Genomic DNA, 19,544 nt, shown 5'->3' on the forward strand with positions numbered 1-19,544 from the left:
ATTATCCGTTTGTTAAGAATGAGCTTTCTCCTCTTACCCTTTATAATTCTGATTTATCATTCAGAGTTCAGCTCTATGATTACATCTTCAAGGAGGCCTTCTCTGGCTGTGTGTCTACTCCACCCTTCCAAGTTGGTCAGGTTCCTGTTAATACATTGGCATAGCATTCTGTTCATCATCACAACACGTATATTATAGTTATGGTCATTTAATGTCTATTTCCCCTGCTAATATGAAAGTTCTTTGAGGGCAGGGTTAAAGATCTGATTTATCTGTTGTTGTAACTCCAGCCCTTATCTTAGTGGTGGACATATGGTGACTTATACATATGAATGGAATGGAATGGATTAATAAATTGCCTGCCTGCCATTTTCATTTTAAAAAATAATTTCTACATTTAAAGTCATTTGTCAAAATGACTAGGCATTTAATATAGTTTTCCCTGTGATTGCTATAAAGGACAGGCTAGTTATAGTACTCAATGGTCAAAAGTATTTTCAACAACTTTTGCCCATAGGGAGCTATAATTTCACCTTATGATACCATAAACCACTCAAAGATTTCATGTAGTTATCAGAACCTTGGACCAAAATTATAACCCTGAAAGCCCTTGCTGCCTATTAGTCATTTGTTACATGACACAAAGCAAAATATATTCTTCATTTTTGGACTTGAGTTTGGCTCTCAGTATATTGGCAGCTTGGTTTGATATTTGACCTGCAAAATGCTCAGCTCCCTGAAAGTTTAAACCATCTAAAAACCTAAAGTAATTCACGAGTACTAGATGTATGCCAAGCATTAATTAAATGGACATATTATGAATTTCTTCTTTGTTCTGATAATTCTTTTTCTCAAATTACCTTCCTGAAATGCCGAGCAAAGCTTTGGGAGCCGTGAGCATTCTTCTCCTTGTATGCTTAGTAAGCATTTTTAGTATAGTTTAATATGAGGCAGCACATTGTACTGAAAATTGTGATGGATCTGAAATTAGGAAGCTTGAGTTTAGGTATCAGCCTGAACTTTGGAAAAAATCACTTAACTTCTCTGAGCCTCAGTCTTCTATTAAATGCTTTTTCTGCCACCAAATGTAGGAGATAAACTGAGGTGCTAGGTTAAAAGCTTTTGGGAAGTAATGGAGTGCTTTACAAGAGGTTTGTGTCATTATTTGCCATATTAGTGAAGCAAAATGATCATTTTCTAAAAGCATGTAGAAATGAAAAGAAAATCACTGGATCAGGATCAAAGCTTGATTTCCTATAGGCAAAACATTTTTTTTTTTTCTTTCAGCATTCATTCAGTTGTAGATAAGAACCTGTGCAGGAGCGAGCTGATGGAAACACTTTGTGAGTACAGGGGCAGCATCTTTCATTCCTCCAGACAAGCTGGATGCAATGATTTGTTATAAGATGTGACGAGCAGGATGAGAAATGGGTTAATAATAGTTCAAAAAAGAAGCTTATAAGCTGGTAACAATCCCCACAAAGAAAAGAGCAAGAGTAAAAAGACTTATAAAGCAAGACAGAGAAAAACTTCTTTTCAGTAAAGGTGGACCAGTGATAAAGACCAGGCATGCTTTTCTGAAGTTCTTTAGAAGATGGACTGCTGTATTGCTGCTGGTTTTGGCTAGAAGGAACAGAAGTAATATAGATCAATTTGATAGTGGGGTAGGGAGAATTCTGGGTGAAAAATGAGCAAAATCGTAAAGGTCTATTATCCTAGATGTCTACTAGTTGGGTTAAAATGGTAGCTGCCAGGCTAGGACTCTGAGTCGAAGCATCTCCCAGATGCTGGGAGAGGACCAGAACTAAGGGGAATCACAATATGGAAGACACTAGGACCTTGAAGCTGTTAATAGAGCATGATAACAATTATGAGATGGAAGTAAAGTTTAATCCTGGAACATATCACTGATTCAAGAGTAAAGGTAAGAATGGGGCCAGCAGCAAAGTTGCTTGATGCTGGGCCATGTGAGAACTAATCTAAAGCACCGATTCTCCAATTGTATTGTACAAATGAAACACACACGGATCTTGCTAAAATGCAGATTCTGATTCAACAGGTCTGGAGTCGGGCCTAAGGTTCTGCATTTCTAACAAGCTCCTGGAGATGTTAAAACTTCTGGTTCTTGTCCTACACTTGTGGGAAGAAAGGATCTGGACAGGGCATCTTAAATTATCCCTGAATAAGAATAGGATTACTTCCTGAGCCTGGCTGAAAGAAAGGTTAAGAAGAAGGCTGTACCTGAACGTGAGGGAGAAGTGGCCTCAGCAATGAGGAGTAGAAAGTGAGAGGAAGCTGAATCTTGGCAGGAAGCTATGCTGGCTGCCTCTTCCTTTGATCTCTTCCAGAAATCTGATGGTTGGTATCTTCCCCCTAAAATTCATGGAACTATCCAGTGATCTCTATGTAAGCAGAATCATCTAGTCTCGATTAATAATCCATATCGGAAACAGAATATTTTTTTTTCAGGGAACATTTGTCTTATTTTGAAACATATGCAGTTTACATAGGGGCCTTCTGGAAGAAAATTTCTTAACACAAAGAAATTGCCATTGGGAGAATTTCAGGACCTGTGGCATGAAGAAAGATTTGAGGTGCCCCTAGTATCACTGTATTCTAATGGTTAGCAACCCTTTTCCATGATTGCCAATTCAGTAAAACAAAAGGTTAGTAGGATGTTTTTAAAGACTATTTTATATGCATGTTCTTTATAATCTACTTTTTTACTTGACTATATCTAGCTCAATTTTTTTTCTTAATAGCAACAGTATGTTCCAATCTCCTCTTAATGACTATAGATTATATCTAGCTTTTCCATAGTACAAACAATATCTTGATGAACAGAGGCTGATTTTGTCTCTGTCTTCTCTGAACAAAGTATATGTTGGATGAGTGGTATTGAAGGTGGAATGAGAATTTAGCCCTGGGGAGGTGAATCAGCACCAGTTCCTACTCAGACACTACAGCTTCATTTGAAGATTTCTAAATGCAAGCCCAGAGATGCTGCCATTTCACAGGGAGTGGTGGCAAGGGAGCAGCAGGGCATCATCTGAGGCTGCGACAGTGTGCCACAACGGAGGTGGATGAAAGACATTGTGATGATAAACCACTCCTTTTTATTAGTTTTTTGAAGTATCCGAAAAGGCGTATTCTTGCTGTAACACTTTTCTAGTAGGGTAGTAGTGATGATGATGATGAGGGTGGGGTGGGAATTAATCTGTGTCTCTCTCATTTCTCCATGCCCCACTCAACCATAGAGTGTATGTGCACAAATTCAAATGTCATGGCCTCAGCAGCAGTCCCTGCCCTTGAATCATCTCTCTGTGTGAGCAGTCTTCCCAGACTAAAGGTCCAGGGGTGTGGAAAGGGCTGGTTGGAATAAATCAAGCTGCGGAGGACATTCTTACTGCATGTATAAGTAAAATACAGGAATGGAATAATTCAGTCAGATATTGTTGGGTATGCATCCTGTCTATACCATTGATTAGCTATACAGCCTTAGTCAAGTTACCTAATTTCTTTTAGGCTTGTTTCCTCATCTGCATGGATGCAGTAAAGTTTAAATGAGAAAAATCCATGTGAAGGTATATTTATTGGATACCTTCTATATTTAAGCATAGTCCCTTAAATATAGAAGGTATCCAATAAATATTATTTATTGACATTGATATTTTCAGTTCCTACTATTGAAATCATATCTGTGGTCCTTTTGTGAAGCTAAGTAGTTCATGTTTAACTCTCAGGATGTTGATTAATCATCACGTTAAACACATAAACCACAGGAGATACATAGATTTATATATCTACATTCATTTATATTCTTATTTGCCAGTAGACTCACCTCCATTAATTCTATGTCTTCAGTTCATACGTGGGAAAAAACTCTAGCTCAAATATAATTAAAAAACAAACAAACAAAACACCGATAGGTCCTGTTTTGATTGGCATTGTTACAATTTTATGTTATTTGGCATTTTTTAGGCAGCAGCTTTCTGATAAAATGCCAATGCCATTAAGTGCATTTCTTGAATTTGAAAAATATTAATAGATTCTGACAAAATGTCTTTCTGAACTTAGGTTATGAATAACACACACACACACATGTGCAGTTGGCTGGAGCAGGCTAATAGCAACTGGGAAAACAGAGCCCTAACTGGCCAAATTTCCCATACTGAGTTAACAATAGAGCTGAACTCACAGTTCAGCTTCCTGACTTGCCAAAAGATACATTGGTGGTTAGATCATGCTAACTCCTGACCTGATTAAGGACCAAAAGGCCAAGTTGAGGCTAAATGACAAAAATCCAACATTCCCTTAATCAGTACTGTGCATGGAGCTAAAATTTGTATTTTAGACAGAAAAAGAGCCCCTTTGGGGGTTGCTGGCAAGTTCTTCAGATACACGTAGACATTTATTGAGCATGAAAATGAGATTCTTCATGGAGAAACCATCGAAACTAAACTGCATCAAATTTCAATCTGTCCAAAACCAGGACTTTGCCCTTCCTATTACAGTTCATCGCCCCTTACTGGGGCTCTCTTTCCATAAAAGCTAGTGTGAGAATGTTTTTGAATGGTTTGAATGGTTGTGAGGCCAAGATGATTCCAGTAGGATGGAGGCAGAGGGTGGGAGCACGGCTTACTTGCAGTTGGGGGCTGAAGCCAGGTGATTTCCACATTACGTCCAAGACTGACCTGGAGTAACTTAATTTTCTTAAATTACAAATGAGTGTGTCTATTACCTTGCATTAATTTTTAAAATAATATAAATGTATGTATGTGAATACGCAGTCCATAGACATATATATGGATAATTGTTTATAATTATATAAGATATATGTGACTATTTATAGGTAGACTATGACATATTCATTGGTATACAAATTATCTATGTATAAAGACAGTGCTTGCTAAGCAGGTTAATAATGTAAACAAAGTTAAAAGCCAATTTTCCCCTACTTTAAGAGAAGGGTTTGCAAAAATTTGACATATTTTCTATTTGTATTCAAATGAAGGAAGTGATCTTAAACATTCATTAAAGCAAACCCAGCAGGGTGTCTAATCGAAAACTCTTTGCTGCAGTTAGTATGAATTACTGTATCTATTTGAAAGTAATAAAGCTATAGTTATTTAAAAAATTCTATAAAGACACCATCTCAAAATTATTTTGGAAGAAAATGAGGACATAAACAGATCACATGCTCATTTGTTCAGTTTTCCATTGATCAACCTTAATTAGCTAAGTCTTGAAGGTTTTCCTAAAGTTCCTTTAATTGAAGAACATTCAGGAAGGGAAGGGAAATACACATTTTTCAATTCCTAATAAGTGTCATGTACTGTGTGTCTCATCCTTACTGAACCACTAAATGTTTCTGACCTAACTCCATGATCTACCCAGAATCACCAAGGCTGTGGCAGCATTATCTGTCTCATGCTCCCATTCAAGGATCCTACCTTTCTTTGGCTCAGAGATGGGCATCATGGTCTTGTTCCTGCACTCTGTCTCTGTCCTGCTGTACACATGTTGGGTACCTGTGCATGGCTTCATGGCGAAGTCCATTATTTACCCAATGCTTATCTAAGTAAGCGATTGCCACATGCTTAGGATTTAGGGACACAGGTGCATAAGACAGATTTGGTCTCCACTCTCATGAGGTTTATCATCTAGTGAAAGGAATCAGAACTTCAGCTAGATGTTTCACATCTATTTTCTTCTGTAATGCTCTCAAATAAGGACACAGAGGCTATGGCAAGTAACTTACTAAACTTCACACAACTAAGCTATGACTAAGGCATATATTAAACTGAGATCTGTCCAACACTGAGACTTTGCCCTTTGTAACATAGTATCTTGCCCCTTCCTGGAGCTTTCTTTCTATTCCTTCCATAGTATCTCATATGAGAATGGTTATGAATGGTCTTACCAAAAGCATTGACTTCAAAGTAATCCCTGCAGAAGGCTATACCTCTATTCCAACAATACTGTCAATTTTCATCCATTTATTAATGGAACAACATTTACATAATATTTACTTTTCACCCAACACTGTGTAGATCCAGTGATGAGTAAGACACAGTGGGATAATTACAAAGTCGACGAATAGATACCAAGACAATTTCAGATTGCGTTAAATCCTATGAAGGGAATAAACTGGGTGGGAATAAAAATTTGCTTCGAAAGGGCTCTGTGGACAGCACAGCATCTTTAAGATGAAAACATTTTACTACGGAAGTGCTGCTCATTGGGGAGCACACCCTCCCTGTACTTTAAAGGCTGCAGACAGCAGCAGTGCAAGTGGAGCAAACACTGTCATTGGGATCACTGTCTCTCGTCCGAACTATTCTCATCCTTACTTGGCTTATTATGTACTTTCTCATTACATAAACCATACATGAACGCTGCAGAAAACATGGAGTGGAAATAATAAAATACATATTTCCTGTAATTACACTGCTCAGATATCAATGCTGTTGACATTGTGTTATGTTTCCTTCTAGCCGCTTCTCTTTATAGTGTGTACATATGCATATTACAAAATTAGAATCATAGTATGTGGCTTTGTATCCTTGCTTTTTACTTAATACGATATTTCGATTTTTTGACATTTTAAAACTCTTCAAAATCGTCTCTACTGGCTACATTTTTATAGCACATAGGAATATTATTATGTATTAATTGTGCTACTGTTGGACATTTACATGGCTTTCAAGTTTTTGCTATTTGAGTAAGACTGTTGGGAATCTTCGCAATAAATACTTGTTCGTATATTATTTCCTTTGGACAGATTCCTAGAAGCACAAGTCAAGGCCGACAGGGCATGAACCCTTTTAAGGCTATTGATACAAATGGCCAAATTGATTTATGTACATATCGTACCAACTCACCCTCCCAACAAAAGGTATGCTGGTGCCCATCTTACTGTGCTTCCACCGAGATTGATAACTATCGGTAAAAAGAGTCTTAATTTGATAGATAAAAATATCATTTTGTTCCTGTTATTTTTACTAATATTAAGTTTTTCAATATCAAATCTCTTGAATATTCTATTTTCATATTAACACTAATATATTATTTTTTAGAAGACTGAACAAAAATTAAACAAAAAGGGAAAATTTGACATCTTCAAATATTCAGTCTTCCGCTTTGGTTATATGGCAGTTTGTTTGTTTATTATTAAACTAGTTTTGTTGAGATATAATTCACATACCATACAATTCACTCATTTAAGTGTAGTTTAGTACAGTGACAAGATGTTTGCAATGATCAGCACATTCAACTTTTATATAAGCCATCTTTTATGTTTGTATGTTAAGAGGTTTTTGTTTTTTTTTTAAACACAATTCCTATAGAGGACATTTCCCTGATCTGCTATGAATTTTTGTTGCCAGAGTGAGTGGAACGTTTCTCCCGTTCTGCTTTCTATCTGGAAGTACATGGAGCCCATGGGAAGTGCAGCTCTCCTCAGACGGTCACATTTCTTGGATTTTTCTTCTTTTGAGAAATTTTCTCTCTAGAATGTCTGGTGATCTAAACCCACTACTACTTTACTTGTCTTAGTCTTGTGCCCTCCTTCTGACTTTGTAACATCTCAGCGCAATTGCACCCCTCTCCCTCCAGTCTGGGGGTATCTGAACATGCTGCCAGGTCCCCCTGTGATGCTCTTCTCCTAACACCCCGAACTCCCCTTTAGCTCATTTACATCCTTCAGATCTCAGCCAGATCTTACTCTCCTCACGGGAAGAGGTGAGGGTGGGGCCGTTTCTCTGATTCTTCATTTAGATCGGGTCGCCTGTGAGGCTCTCAGATTCTGTTGTAATTTTGCTTTACAGTAAGTTACCATGGTTTAAATCATTAGCTGCTTTATGTGCTCCCTTGATTAATGTCTTTCTTTCCCACTAAACTCCATGTTGTAATGACAGTGTCTGTTTTGCTCACTACTAAGTTCTCAGCTACCTACCTAGCCTGGTGCCTGAAACAAAAATTGTCGTTACTGGATGAATTAAAGAAAGAATAAATGAATGGTTTGGTGTAGTTCAGTTCTTTCCCCTCACTTCAAACTCCATTTTCAATATCTTGTTTGCCTTGGAGTTTTGGCATCTCTCCCTTTTTCAAGGCCAACTTTTATTATATAAATCCATACGTTTTATGGGGCAGTGACATGCTGTTATATGAAGATCAATAAAGGTGGTTTTTATTATTTTGGGAAGTGCTTATCATTTTCTTTACTTTAATATTTCTGGTTAAAGTTTGCCCCTGCCTTAACGGCAGGTCTATTTAATTTTTAATATTTACTCGAATGTTCACAAGGATTGTTTTTCTAAAGTAGCACCATAATTTGCCTATATAAAAATGACACTAGCTTCCTATTCTCTCTAAGGAACTGATATTTAAAAATATATAGTAGAGAAACAGGGTTAAAGGGGGCATTTTATATGAAAAGCTGGAAAAGAACTAGAAGCTCTACTGAAATCAGCAAATAGCTCATTTTGAATGCTCATGTATCCTTTCAACTCTGTGAGGGGAGGTTTTATTTTCCATTGTACTTTACAATTTAGGGAGTGATTTTCTCATCTTGTCTTATACCTCAGCAGGTTGGATGTCAATGGCTGGAAGGTTCTACAAATGTCCAGGTCTATACCTTAGGTCATAGACCCAGATGAAGACCTCACTGGATAAAAATAATATTGCAGTTTCTATCTACCTGTCAATCATCCCATAATGCTAAGAGGAAATGACTGTGGATGATGAGGCAATGGGGGCTTGTTTTCATCCGTCCACTTTGCTCTGTTTTCTGCATCGCCTATGACGAATACTGCTAGTTTTATTGCAGAGAAATACTCATATAATCTCTATTAAATATATAATTCATAAATTCTTTCTTTCATGGTCTCATGCTTTAAGAGCAGAAACCCCCTGCTTTGAAGCATGGAGCTTGTTTCCCAAAAGACTCGATGGGAGGCCATGAGAAGCTACATATATTACTTTTAGAACAAAATAAATTATTCTGGCGAAAATAGTTAAGTGAGGATAGAACCATCCTCTTGAATTTCATTTGCAGAGCAGGCCAGTCTCTCTTCCTTGGGGTTATCTGTAGGAGCAGCCAACATCAAGGTTATTTCCTCCCTCTGACCCCTTGTCAGAAAAAAAATATTCCAGCTCTGCTTTGGCTGCTGCAACATGTAGCGAATCATAAATCGGTCTGTTCTGCACAGGCTTTTGCTTTTAATTTTATTTCTGATTCAAAGAAGTTGGTTGAAGCAAGCGAACCTTAACTCTGAAATGGTGATAAATGTTTGCATTCTTAACTTTTAACAGTTTTATTAATTGTGTTAAATGTATCACCAGCATGCTAAACAATTATGGTCAAGAAGAAAAATGGAGCTGTTATGTTCATAGCAAGTTATCGGATATCAGAGATTACAGATACTTATGCAGCAGGACTCAATTCACTGATGAACTGTGTATAAATACAGATCACAAATATTACTTTTAAAGTGAGGTTTTCATCCAAATACATTTTCCCATAGTGATATTTTAAAAGTGGTGTTTAGATTCCAAGACTGATATATATATTAAAAAAAAAAAAAACCATAGCCCAAATTTTGGGCTAGAAATATAAACTCTTTACACGAAATAAGAAAACACTATAATTATCATTTGAAACATTATATGCAATGGAAAAATAGTTTTACAGAGTCTACTCTTTTTCAGATTTAGGTGAGATTTGGGTGCTTAGATGGCGTCTAAGGAATGGAAGACGTCAATTCCAGGAGCACAGACTTTAATAAAATTCTTCTAGGGAAGTCTGAGAGTTGTTATTCTCAAAGTTATAACAGGGAGACATGGAGAGATTATCCTGAGATGACTAAAGAAGAGCTAGAGAAGGGAAGAAGGCAGGTGTTCATGATCACGCTATGGGGGCACAGGGAAACCTGCCTGAGGTGAGCTAACTGAGCCGTGAGTAGTAAAAATGGGATGGAAATGGCGGCATGGTGTAATGGGAACCGTCCTAATATCCAGTAGGCGAAGAAGATGAAAGGATAGGAAAAGCAATGAGACAGACTGTGAGTAAGGGCTGAAAGAATCAGAGTGTTACCAATACTCTATATTATCATCTCTTATTAAGATTTAGGAGAGTTTCACCTTACAGTAGAAAAACAAATGTCCTAAGAGAACCACAGAAGATCTGTGATTTTTATGTAAGTGGCATGTTTTCGCTCATCAGAACTAAAATGCTATCAAGTGAAACTGAAAAATGAAAACAAAATTTTGAGAAATACTAAAAAAAGAAACCCACACAAGTCCAGTTTCATCAGATGTTAACACACACACAGTTGCTAATTCTCATGGTTTGGACTGGACATTGATTAGCCTTTGACTTCTCTGATAACCACTGGCAAGAAGTTAGACATGGCAGATAGAATAATATTGCTCTTCGTCTCAAAAAGTCAAAATTCTGTCTATGGAGAGGTATTTAAGGGCCTGAACGACTTTGCCACAGGACACCTTTATTTCCTTATCTCTTACCTCATCATTCCACAGATCTACACTCCAACATCCTGGCACTTCTTTATGCCTGCTGCTTTTCCTCAGACAACAGTTTTCTCCCTATTTCCTTTGGTGATCTCATACTCCCCAAGGGCTTTAACACACAGCAACACTTCTCTGCCCAGGATTCCCACCTGTTTGGATCTCACTCCTGAACTCAGGCTCCATGTTTTCAAATGCCTGCTGGATCTCACGTGGATGTTCAAGACAGATTTTAAATGTTATGTATGAAACTGGACTGATGACTATGTTTTCTAGCTCGTAAACTGCCTTTTATGCTTCTTTGAATGGTACCATCGTCTCAGGCACTCAGGCCTGCAACTGAAGACGTTTCTTTGTTGCCTCTCACACCCAATTAATTGCCAAGTCCTATTGATTTGATCACTAACATATTTCTTACGTCTTTTCTTCTATCAGTGACTATAGCTATAACTTCGATTCCATTCATTGTCTTTCTCTTCTAATCTTGTTTACATGATGCTGCCGAAGCAACCGTCCTAAATGAAGACTGCTCCTCTGTGCTATTCCATGTTCAAAAATGTCTAGAGATCTGTATTGTCAGGTGTTCACTTTTCTTAGTCTGATGTCAAAGATCCTCTGTTATCTCAACCAAACTTACTTTTCAGACTCGGCTCTTCTCCTTCCCTTCACGTAGCATGCTGTGGCTAAACCGAACTCCTCAAGATATCCTGACTGTGCCTTGTACTTTCCACCTCCAAGAAATTTGTTCTCTTCTTTTGCTCGGAATGTCCATTCCTCCTCCCTTGAGGACATGTCCAGATTCTTCAAGGTTAAGCACACATTTTATCTTATTAATTAAGCTTTTCCTTGATGCACTAAAGTGCATCCTTTCTTTGTCCTTTCTTTGAACTTTGACAGTATTTCATTTGTTTTTAACTTTGGCATGTGTATAACTTTCTAAGTTGTTTCTCCTTGTGTTTATAATCTTTTCTCTCCTGCTTGACTTATTTACTTCTGAATTTCTCTACATCAGTTAGTATAAGAAAAAGATTCAGTCTCTCAAAGAAGTTAGCATTGGTAGGAGTGAAAAGTGCTCATGCATGTGAATAACTGTAACATATTTAAAAATGAATGTTGAGTGACTGAAAGGTTATGGAAATTATTTTGATCACGTCTTTCTGTGGGAAGTGAGGACATTATGTCATCTGCATAATATCACATATCTGGATGAAAATTGAACAATTCTGTCACCAACATTATTCCCCAAAGATTCAGATACTGAGTACTGAGTGTCTTAAATATATTAAAAAAAAAAAACCACTCCAAACTATAAATGAGAGACATTAATATAGAAACAACAGTAGGAAAGATATAAACTTTTTTGTGGGTGGGGAATCTTAGTAGAAATTCATTTATTATCTCAAATTAAAAACGGTTTAGATTGAGGCTTGCCTCACTTCGTTAACAATGTACTAGCTGTGGCAGAAAGTTGACTTTGTCCATTTCTGCTCACTTTGCCCTGTGGGCTAGGTTAGACTTATAAAAATTTCACCTTTTTATTCTGGTAGAGTGGGGAATGGAATGATTGTTTATTGTTGCTTAAAAAACTGTGTTACTGCTTTGTATAGTTTATCTTTATGATTTTCTTTTTAATCCCCTAAAATAATCATGGCTTCAGATTTCTCATGCATAGCATCATGACTTAATTTTGGCCATCCTTGGTTCTGATTTATGAAACTCAGCACCGCTTTATCTGTTTACCTGAACTCCACCCTCCTCTTCCCTTCTACTCTTAGGATCAAATGTCTAGGATATCAAAGGCAGCCTAGAGTAGACACTATTTTCTTAAATATCCTTGGGCGTTGTAATGTAACTGTTGGCAACTTGCACTCAACCCAAGGTGGTCAGCTATACAAGTTTCCTTATTCTGTAAGGACACCCCATTCTTAGCTAATCCTGCCACCTCAGTTCAGTATTCCCTGTTCTATACACATCGAGTTCTCCAGCATCTGACTTTGGGAGCTTATGATAAAATGTTAGTTCTTTCCATTTTACTATTTTTTAATGATGAAAAAAATTCTTTACTATTTAAAATATTGATCTTACTATTTATTTCCATTAATTCCTAAGAAAAGTATCAATTAGTTTTTGAAGTCTGTTTTGGGTGAAAATACTTTGTAAGACTATTTTCTGATAGCCATTTTGTCAGACAGTCAAATAACACATGAAAAAACTGTGCTAATAGATGTTTCCACCAGAAAGACTTTCTTTAGAACAAACATCCCCTAGGACTCCTTGCACTTTTTGTTTCATTTAATACAACAATAAAATATTTACTTCCACCAAGCAAAAGACTTTTGGACTAATCTCTATAGATGGCTGAGAGACTATTTTGAGTTAGATGAAAGAACATAGATGTACTACAATATAAGACATAATATATGGAGTTATAACAGACAACAAAGAAAACTAGAGTAAAAAAGAAGTTATTACCTTAGGGTCATGTATTCCAGAAAGCTCTTCATAGATCTTCTCACCTACCATGACAGCAGCCAAGTTTGCCGTATATGTAGAAAGGCAAAACATACAAAAAATGGCCCAAAGATTCATCAGAAACCTTCCAGTCCAACATTTTGGGGGTTTGATGGCTGCTGTTCTACCAAACAAGAGGGCATAACACACATTCAAGGCTGAAGAGAAGGAGAAGACTCTACTTCTATTCCGCCCCTTGGGAGTCATACCAAAGGGGCTCTTCCATTCATACAGAGTGAGGAAGACGGCAGTGATGTGCAGAGCCACGAAAATCCCCAGCCACAATGTCCAGTGTAGTGGCCACATGAAGGCCCCAATGGGAGCTGCTGTGTCCCGGGTCCTCACTAAGATGCCCAAGCTGGTGGAGAAGAAAGGACCAGTGAAATCTATCACCTGGCTTCGTGCGGTATTGATGCTGAAGGAAGTGACCGCCATGTGTGCTGACCCACTTAGGAGATCACCCACCAGTCCAGTCCAGTGCCCATTTTTCCAGGCTCCATACTTTCCATCCCCAACAATATAGAGGTCAAAATCAAAGTTCATGTCTTCTGCTAGCTTTTCCAGCAGATCAATGCAATATCCATAGCAGCACTTCTTGAGTTTGATGGGCACTGTATCATTACTGCTATGGAGACTACTAAAAAGGCTGTCCAGTATAGAAGAGTCATTAGTCATGGGATCTAGGCAGAGTTGGCCAGCAGGGCACAAGCCTTCTTCATCTACCTCTCGTGTGAAGACGAATGGATGCTCAATCAGGGTAACCACTCTCAGGTGCAGTTTACGTGGGTGCTGGAAATGGGTTTTGTGCCTCTGGGCCTGCTCTGGCCATATTCCATAGTCCACTACAACCTTTCCACCCTGCCAGCTGCCCAAGCGAGTCCACATTGGCTTTCCCATGGGGTCATGTTGCAGATTCCAGATGAAAAAGTTGTTTTCTGAGCTGATGATAGAAGAACCTTTTACTTTGATGGAACCACTGAGGCCTCTAAAAGTGGTGTTGGCTAGAAACCTGGCAAAGAGGGGCAAAAGCAAAAAGTCAGGAAGAGAGATGAAGCCAAAGACAGGGAACAGTGCTCATTTTTGCTTCTCTATCTTAGTCAAAAGATACTCTGAATTTTTTTTTTTTAAAGGCATTTCCTATAATTCTTTCAGGAATCGATAAGCTGGACTCTTTCTAGAAGAGTCCTTTTTTAGTGAGAGAATGAGATGTCATCCTCAAGTTCTAACATCTGCGTTAGGTGCTTGGCTCTTGGTCTTACTCCAAATCTCTTTATTCCTGGTTAAGGGATGTGTTGTTTTCTGTTGTAAACTGTGAGTTATGTATTCTCACAACTTTCCAAGCTATGGAAGTTCTCTGCATCTTCAACATGTCTCATTTCTACTGTTCATTACATTGGATTGCAACTAAATTAGTTCAATCAATATCTTTTTGGTGCGAGGCATGAGTTTTGCTAAGTATTCATATACTTTTATCGTTGCTAAAACTTGCATTCATAATTCTAGAAAACAGTCAAATCTTGTTACCAGTGTTTCTCTTGGTAGAGTGGAAACAGTCAATACATCTGTCCCTGTGAGGCCAGTTATAGCTGCATGTTGGCTCTATCATCCATAGAACAAAGAAAAGGATGATAAATAGATTTGTAGCTCTCCCAAAGCCTCAAGCTACCCTCTTTCTAAATCATTAGAGAAAAACTTTTGGCTCTGGCTTCAGGGAGAGTATCTGCCAGAAGTCAAAGAAAGGAAAATTACCAACTGGTGTGATATACGGATTCCTAACCATGTGAACCTGAGCACTGTCAGTATGTGTATGTTTTGACATGAGCAAGACAGAAAAATGCTTGGTTAGAGCCTCTGTGTTCCTTGAGCCTGGGAAGATAAGACAGTAAAAGGTACCATGTAATTTTGTGGCACCTCTGTACTCTTAATTATGGCCTTTTGTCAGAATAAAAGCCCAGACTTGACACCAGAGACACTTGTGTTTGAATATTGGTCCAGCCACCTTCTAACATTGTCCTTGGACAATTTACTAAACTCTAAGCTTCAGTTTCATAATCAACAAATGGAGAAGATAATACTTCTTCCAAATTTAAGTGTTGGAAAAAAATGAACGTAAAGTGTATACCACACCTTCCTACATAGAACAAATATTCCAGATATGGTAGCTATTATTTAATGTCACTCAAGTTTTTTTCAATCAAGGCTGTCCCCAGGTCACTTTCCCATATTTTAGTAGAACATTCCTAGTTGGAGACACAAAAACTACATTATGATAAACTCTTAGAGGCTACTAGAGACACATTTCAAATTAAAAGAAATTAAATCGAAATGTGGAATGTACCATAAAAGATTTTTTCGAGGTATCAGGTGATATAAGTCTAGGCTTTCAGCAAAATACATTCATCTACTGCCTGCCAGAAGCATTACTTAGTAATTTACAAATGTAAATACAAGCAGTAAGCAGTTATGCGGCCACAGAAGGGAGATGGAAAAATCAGAAAGTATAAAGAATGTATTCATTTTTATTAGAGATATAAATGTAAATCACATTTGAAGATGCTGCTATCACTAAATGCAAATGAAACTACTCATTTTGGTAGATTGCATATAAAGGTAATTATTCACGTTAGCACTTCTCAATGGGAATCTACCACTTAAAATGAATTCAATTTTACAAGTAATGAAGTCTCAGTTATCTTGGACTTTAAAGCAGTTTTCTGTTTCTTTGAAGAAGTAGAGATCCAAATCATTAAAATACACAGATTAATCAACTGATAATTACCCAGGTACTATAAAGAAAAGATGATGATGATTGTGTTTTTGATAAGCAACCTACTTTCAGATCTGTTAAGAAATATACAACACACACACGCACTTGTTGACAGCCTAGGGAATAAAATGGTTAATAATAAATAGGTTAATTTCATTTAGTTAATTTAGTGATTGGGAAAGGAAAGTTAAAGTTATAGAAAGAGGAATCCTTCATTATTTTAAGAATATTTGGGGCTTCATGATTACAGATTTTTAACTGGATAGACTCTTGAAAGACTAGCAATGAATATATACTTAAGTTATGTCAGAGAAGAAGGAGCTAGAAGTCATTGGAAATCTTTCAGAGATTACATAACTCCCTCATTCCAGTAAAACCATTCTTTGTTATGGGGGTTGTTAAATAACGTTCGAAATGGCCCTGACTGAAGGACAATGCGTGGTTGTCTTTGAGGCATTAATTTGTGACAGAAAGGCAAATCTATCAAGGATCTAAATGTTTTCTATTTCCCCAGACCAAAAAAAATCCAGTGCTTGTTTCACTATGCAACTGGCACCAAGAAACTGGGTCTCAGAGAATTTCCACTTATGATAGATTATTTCTATTTTTTTTCAGTTTTATGGTGAGCATAAATTAGAATGATCTCATTGATAGCTTTTATAGCTGTACTTCACATGCTTTGTAATGCAATGACGATGCATAGCAAAGTTTCGATGCTATGTTAATTAAAACATTAAAACGTTGAAATCTTGGTTTTGCTGAAATCAAATTCTACCCTGTTCATTTTTATCTTGCCTTGATCTCTTTTTGGGTGAACAAGAAAAATCAGGAATTATTTCACTGGCAACAGAAACTGATACAAATACCAAGCACTGTTCTTAACACTAGAGTTACAGAGATGAAACACATTCATTGTTCCCAAAGAGCTCAAAGTCTAGGAATGGGGAGAAAGCAAAGTGAATAAGCAATTCTAAACCAGAGTAATGAGCTTCATAATAACGGTAAATCTGGGTACCATGGGAACAGAGAGGAATTCACCTGCCCGTTTTATTCTAGGGAAGAGGAGGAAGGCTTCTTAGGGGAAGAAGTGCCGGAGCTGAGTCTTGAAGGAACAACAGTGAGCCAGGAAGAAAAGCTGGGGCCTGATGCTGTCGACCCGGAGAGACAGATGCTTGCGCAAAAGCCAGAGACAGAGAGGGCAAACTGTGTGATGATAAGCAGTGAGAAATAAGGCTGGAGATAAAGGTAGAAAAGGAGTAACAAAAGGTCTGAAGCCACAATGAAGGTAATGGAGAGCCATTGAGGGAATTTCATCTGTGGAGACACATGATTATCAGATTTGATTTTAGATAAATTTTTTTCTTACCCCCTAGCTATATAGAATATGATTTGGAAGGAGGAGGGGGCAGAGTGTAATTTCAAATGTGAGGAAGGATGCTCCTTCCCCACTCTTGCTTCCTCTCTTCCTCTCTGCTTGTTTCACAAGGGGTTTAGGGTAACAAGGGCTAAAATAATAGCAGAAGTGGAGAGAAGGTGGCATAATCAAGAGGTACATAATTTCAAAAAGAAAAGCAGTGATTTTAAGATAGCCAAATGCATAGGGTTGCATTTTAGTTCACAAATCATACTAAGAATGTGTAAAACTTGGCTTGATGGATGGTCAGGTAAATAAGATCTGGAGTATTTAGTTGAATATCGGCTCTGTGTAAGCCCATAGAGCAATGTGGGTGTAAAGTGGGGGAAGTAATCGTAAATTTTTTAAGGAGAAATTTAGAGCCTGGGCCTGAGCTCACTCTGAGTGAGAACCTGTTTTAGCACTATGCCTTGACATGGTGAGTGTGTACCAAAGCAGTTCAGGTATATATCTTTTTATTTTTATTTTTTACCAGCAGACCTCCCAAGATACCACTCTGCTCAAAACAATGAAGCTCATTAGTTAATCTGCAGTGAGGTAACTTATTACTTTAGTAAAAATTCCCAGTTACATCATTAATTAAGATCGTGTTGATTTCTACAGGAGCTGAGATAAAATAATTTGCTCTTTGCAAATTATGTAAAAAATGTTTTTGAGACAGTTAGTTAGCAGGATAAGCAAGATCAGTGTTGAATATATTTAAGATAGATTTTAAAAGTCACATTTACACACTTGATGTACCAATTAAAGGACTTTCTTATTCATTAAAAAAATGAACAAAGATGTTGACAAAACAACACATCACCCATGTAGTCGTTTATTCATTTAACAATACTCGCTATGTGCCAAGGACTGCTCTAGGTGCTGGGGGACATAGTAGTGAACAAAATAGACAAAAATCTATGCAGCTGGTGGTAGTGGTGAAAATTTAGACGAGAGAGGCCAAAACTGGTTCTCTGAAAAGGTGATATTTGAGTAAAGAGCCGAAGAAAGGAAATTCCTTTTTCAGCTTAAATCTCTTTTTCATTACTTTTTCAACCAGAAGAATATTGGGGTAAAGAGTATTCCCTATATAGGGAGCAAGAAGACCAGTGTCCTTGAAGAGGAATTGTCTGATATGTTCGAGGACAAGCTCAGGACTAAAGGGCATGAGAGAGCTGAAGATGTGAAAACTTACAGGGAATGGAGATGGGAAAATAGGATTTTGTAAGGCCTTCGTTTCTTCTCTACATGAGATAGAAAGCCATTAGTGGGTTTTGAGCAGAGAAGCAATATGATATGACTTACATTTTAACAGGATTGTCACAGTGCTGTTGAGAGTGGACTAAAAAGAGACAAGAGCAGAAGCCAAAAGACCAGTTGGGAAGCTGCTTCAAACACCCAGACAAAAGGTGCTGGTGGTTTGGACTGAGGTGGTAGCAGTGGAGGTGGGGAAAATTAGTTGGATCTTTATATATTTTGAAGCTGGAACTGATAGGGTTTGCCAAAGGCTCAGTTACATCTGTTGGGAAAAAGGAGAGGCACAAATGGCACCAAAGTGTTTACCCTGAGTAATTGGAGAGATGGAGTCACCATTAATTGAGATAAAGAAAACAGTAAGAGAATCAAGTATGAGGTGGTGAGAACTACCACGAGTTCAATTTTGCTAATGTTAAGCATGAGATGACTTACAGACATCCAAACGGAGATGTCAAGTAGGTAGCTGGAGATCATCTGGAATTCAGGAAAGAGGTCTGGACTGGAGATTCAAACTTGGGCGTCATTGCTCTATACGTGGTATTTAAGGAGACCAAATGAGATCATGATGTGAGCATTTGTAGGTGAGAAAAAGTCCATGGAGTAAGTCCAGGGCACTCCATCATTTGGAGGTGGTGTAGGTGAGGAAGAACTACCAAAGGGAACTGAGAAATAACCAGAGACAGAGAAAAGTAGGAGAAAAGCAGGCTGTGTTCTAGAAGCCCAGTGAATAACATGTTTCAAAGAGGGGACAGTGATTAACTGTGTCAAATGCTTCTAACCCATCAAATACAATGAGGGCTGAGAATTGGCCATTTGCTTTAGAAATGTGAAGGCCACTGGTGACTTCATTAGAGTAATTTCAGTGAAGTGTTGGAGCCTAGAGCTTCAAGGAAGAATGGGAAAAGAGAAACTAGAGATCACTCTTTAGAGAATTATGCTGTAAAGAGGAGAAAAATAAAATAGTGGTAGAGAGGAAAAATCAAGTAAACGTGTGTATGTGTGTAAACACAAACGTATGTGTATAACGTATATAAACGGTCAGGCTTTTATGCTGATGGGAATGAATCAGTAAAAACAGAAAAA

The 19,544-nt window shown here is 37.7% G+C and overlaps 1 protein-coding gene across 1 annotated transcript in view; it reads right to left on the reverse strand.

Moving 5' to 3' along the window:
- The window catches only part of GRIN3A (glutamate ionotropic receptor NMDA type subunit 3A), a gene marked incomplete at its 5' end in the record, with an annotated part of 152,984 nt that overhangs the window by 73,845 nt on the left and 59,595 nt on the right, over positions 1 to 19,544 (reverse strand). Inside the window, one exon of the mRNA XM_023534238.1 lies at positions 13,003 to 14,050. Coding sequence (XP_023390006.1) covers positions 13,003 to 14,050 — 1,048 coding nt within the window. The remainder of the gene's footprint in view (positions 1 to 13,002; positions 14,051 to 19,544) is intronic.

Source organism: Pteropus vampyrus, unplaced genomic scaffold (genome assembly GCF_000151845.1).
Source record: "Pteropus vampyrus isolate Shadow unplaced genomic scaffold, Pvam_2.0 Scaffold123, whole genome shotgun sequence".
In the NCBI taxonomy this organism is placed as follows: Eukaryota; Metazoa; Chordata; class Mammalia; order Chiroptera; family Pteropodidae; genus Pteropus; species Pteropus vampyrus.